The sequence below is a fragment of the Drosophila willistoni genome, unplaced genomic scaffold (genome assembly GCF_018902025.1).
Source record: "Drosophila willistoni isolate 14030-0811.24 unplaced genomic scaffold, UCI_dwil_1.1 Seg485, whole genome shotgun sequence".
NCBI classification, from domain to species: Eukaryota; Metazoa; Arthropoda; class Insecta; order Diptera; family Drosophilidae; genus Drosophila; species Drosophila willistoni.
In genome coordinates this window covers 414,309-417,483 of record NW_025814416.1, presented here as the reverse complement: position 1 = coordinate 417,483, position 3,175 = coordinate 414,309, and the positions used below count along the sequence as shown (strand labels likewise).

Below are 3,175 nucleotides of genomic sequence, written 5' to 3'. Positions count from 1 at the left end.
GACACAGAAGAAATTTCATCGGTAATTAAAAATCTGAAGAAATTACGGCATCTCGCCGGACCACAGCTACAAGAGGTGGTGTACAGTCTTCCTGGCGCGTTAGTGGCGTACGATGCGACAAAGGAAAATGATGTATGTACTCCACTGGTCGATAAATTAAATGAATATTTTTCACCGCAACGTAACGCCGTATTCGAAAGGCACATGTTTCGCAGCATGGTGGCCCGCCAAGTTCTTGCTGCGGCTAAGACAACAAGCCAGTAAATGCTCTTTTGGAGCCACCAAGATCGAAATAGGGCAAATCTGCATCGCTGATAAAATCATTGATGCCTGGGCTAGGACTGCGTTGAAAAATAAAATATTAGAAGCGGAGCTCAAGCTGGAGGAGATAATAAATACGTGCACAGTTGAAGAGCAAGTGAATCAGCAGTCAGAGGCAATGGTGATTCCGTCGGATGTCGATATTGTGAAGAAAATTGCCGTCCAAACAAAAAGAAATGACAGGACGAATGATGTGTGTGGCAGGTGTGGAGCAGCAGACCATGATGAACGCAGAATGGCATGCCCGGCAAGAAACTCAAAATGTAATAAATGTTCCCGGTTCGGACCTTATGCTCGGATGTGTAAGACCACATTGAAGAGACGTTTTTGAACACCATATGATAATCAACACAAGCGACCACGAACCTCGGCGACAACAGTTGGTCGAACTGCTTTAAAAGAGAAGAAACCGTATCATGTCTAGTTGGGGTATCCCAGCTGCAAATGATAATTGACTCCGGATCACGGTAGAACCTGATAAGCCGTGGCGATTGGCTGCAACTGAATAGTGTACATGCGACAGTGTTCAATGTTCGTACCAACTCGTCTACCCAGTTTCGAGTCATGCTTCGGATGACGTGCTGAGGGTGACTAACGTTTTTGAAGCTCCGATAAGAATTCAGGAAAGACTAGATGGTAGACAATCGTTACTAGGACGGGACACAGCCGTACAACTCAACGTCCTAAAATTTGGTTTAGGCGTAAATTGAATGGATTCGTGCGCACATTGTCCGAAATGGAAAGCTTCACCTGTGAGATTGGCCTTAGACCACAATATAAGAGCAGTGCAGCAGCCAATGCGGAGATTTCCGGCTGCGTTAGAAGAACAAATTGCAGAAAGGATATGCCAGGCTGTGCAGCAGGACATAATAGAGCCAGTCCATGGACCGAGTTCATGGATTTCACCAGTTGTAATTGCGTATAAAGAAAGCGGATATGTCTGGATATGCGAAGGGCGAATTTGGCCATGTCGAGGGAAAACTACCCACTGCCAACGTTCGACATGTTCATGACCGAACTACGAGAGGCGAAATGTTTTTCCAGACTAGATTTAAAAAATTCTCGATGAGTCAAGTCGGCAGATTACCACATTTATTACACACAAGGCACTATTTCGATATAAAAGACTGCTTTTTCTGAGTTAACTCAGCTCCAGAAATTTTCCAGAGGCGGCTGGAGGTTGTTAGCAGGCTGCCCCAATGCTCTGAACTATATTGCCGATGTTATCGTCTTCGGCAAAAACGAAGAAGAACACGACAAGGCGCTAACTGCGGTTCTAAAAGTCTTTGATACCCACAACGTTGTTTTGAATAAGCAAAAATGTGTGTACAAAACAACAAAACTCAAGTTTCTTGGCCATATTCTATCGGACCATGGTATCGAAGCGGATCCGGAGAAAGTTAAAGTGATCACAGACTTCCGTGCTCCGAAAACTAAGGAGGAGACAAGGAGTTTCATGGGCCTCGTAACATACCTGGGGAAATTTATACCCGATCTCGACAACACGACGGATCCACTGAAAAGATTAATAAAGGCGAATACCAAATTTGATTGGACCAACAAAGAACAGCAAGCCTTCGATACTTCAATACTTCGATACTTCGAAAGAAGTCGTCGAGGTGACAAGGCTGTCATACTTCAATAAAAATCTCCGAGTCATCTATAAAGCAGGAAAGTAAAACATCCCAGATTCTGTGTCGCGTCTTTGTCAACTTACAGAAGCGGTAGCTTTCGACTGGCAGAATGAGCAGAATATCTTTCAAATTGTAGCCAAAGGAGTACCAAAGTCTCTAACCATATCGGAAATCATGGAAAACAGTATGCAGGTCGATGAAGTAATTGATGCAATGACCTATCTTAGCACCAACTCATGGGAGGCGAACTCATCCAGTCCATATTATCCGTTCCGATGGGAGTTATCGACAGTTGGAAATGTACTCTTACGCGGAACGAAAATAGTTATAGCAACAATACTACAATCGCAAGTGCTCGAACTGGCTCACGAGGGCCATCCGGGTGAATCGGCTATGAAACGAAGATTACGTTCAAAGGTGTGGTGGCCAAGGATTTGTCAAGGCCTGTAGAGACTGCATCTCCGTATCGCTAGCAAGTAAACCAGCGCCTATGGATCGGCATGCTTTTCCAGCAGGCCCTTGGCAATGTGTCGCATCTGACTTACTAGGACCTTTACCGAGCAACGACAATGTACTGGTGTTAATTGACTATTTTTCCAGATACATGGAATTGAAGTTTATAAAAACCATTTCGTCGAAGGTGCTGATCGAGCAAATGGATGAGATATTTTCTCGTTTGGGAACACCACGAACGCTGAGAACCGATAATGGTCGGCAATTTGTAAGTCTCGAACTTCAAGATTTTTGTCGGACCAACGGTATTACCCAAATAACGACACCACCATATTGGCCACAGGCGAATGGCGAAGTTGAAAATATGAACAAGTCTCTGGTGAAATGCCTTAAAATTGCGTGGTCGAAAGGGAAAGATTATAAACGAGAGATCCAAAACTTTGCCATGATGTACAAACCACAGGAGAAGCTCCTTCGGATGTTCGAGACGTTGTGGGTGATGTAGGTGAATCCTCGGAAAGAGACTTGGATTGCTAGAACAAACAGAAGGGGAAAGAGAAAGCAGACAAGGGAAGAGGCGCCAACGCATCGGATATCCAACCCGGTGCCAAAATTGTGCTTTTGAATGTCTTGTGCCCACATAAGCTGACACCCACGTTTGATACAACCGAGTACGTGGTAGTCAACAGAAAAGGGAATATAGTCCAAGTGCAAGGAGGAGGGCAAACGCTAACCAGAGATGTGAGTCATTTAAAAAAAATTCCAGT

General features: G+C 44.5%; 1 protein-coding gene across 1 annotated transcript; it reads left to right on the top strand.

Moving 5' to 3' along the window:
* Positions 1–1,057: 1,057 nt before the first annotated feature.
* LOC124461445 (uncharacterized protein K02A2.6-like) lies at positions 1,058–2,913 on the top strand. Its single transcript, XM_047012966.1, has 4 exons — positions 1,058–1,138; positions 1,472–1,940; positions 2,041–2,401; positions 2,556–2,913. Exons 1-4 carry the CDS (start codon positions 1,058–1,060, stop codon positions 2,911–2,913), a joined length of 1,269 nt encoding a protein of 422 aa, XP_046868922.1.
* Positions 2,914–3,175: the final 262 nt, after the last annotated feature.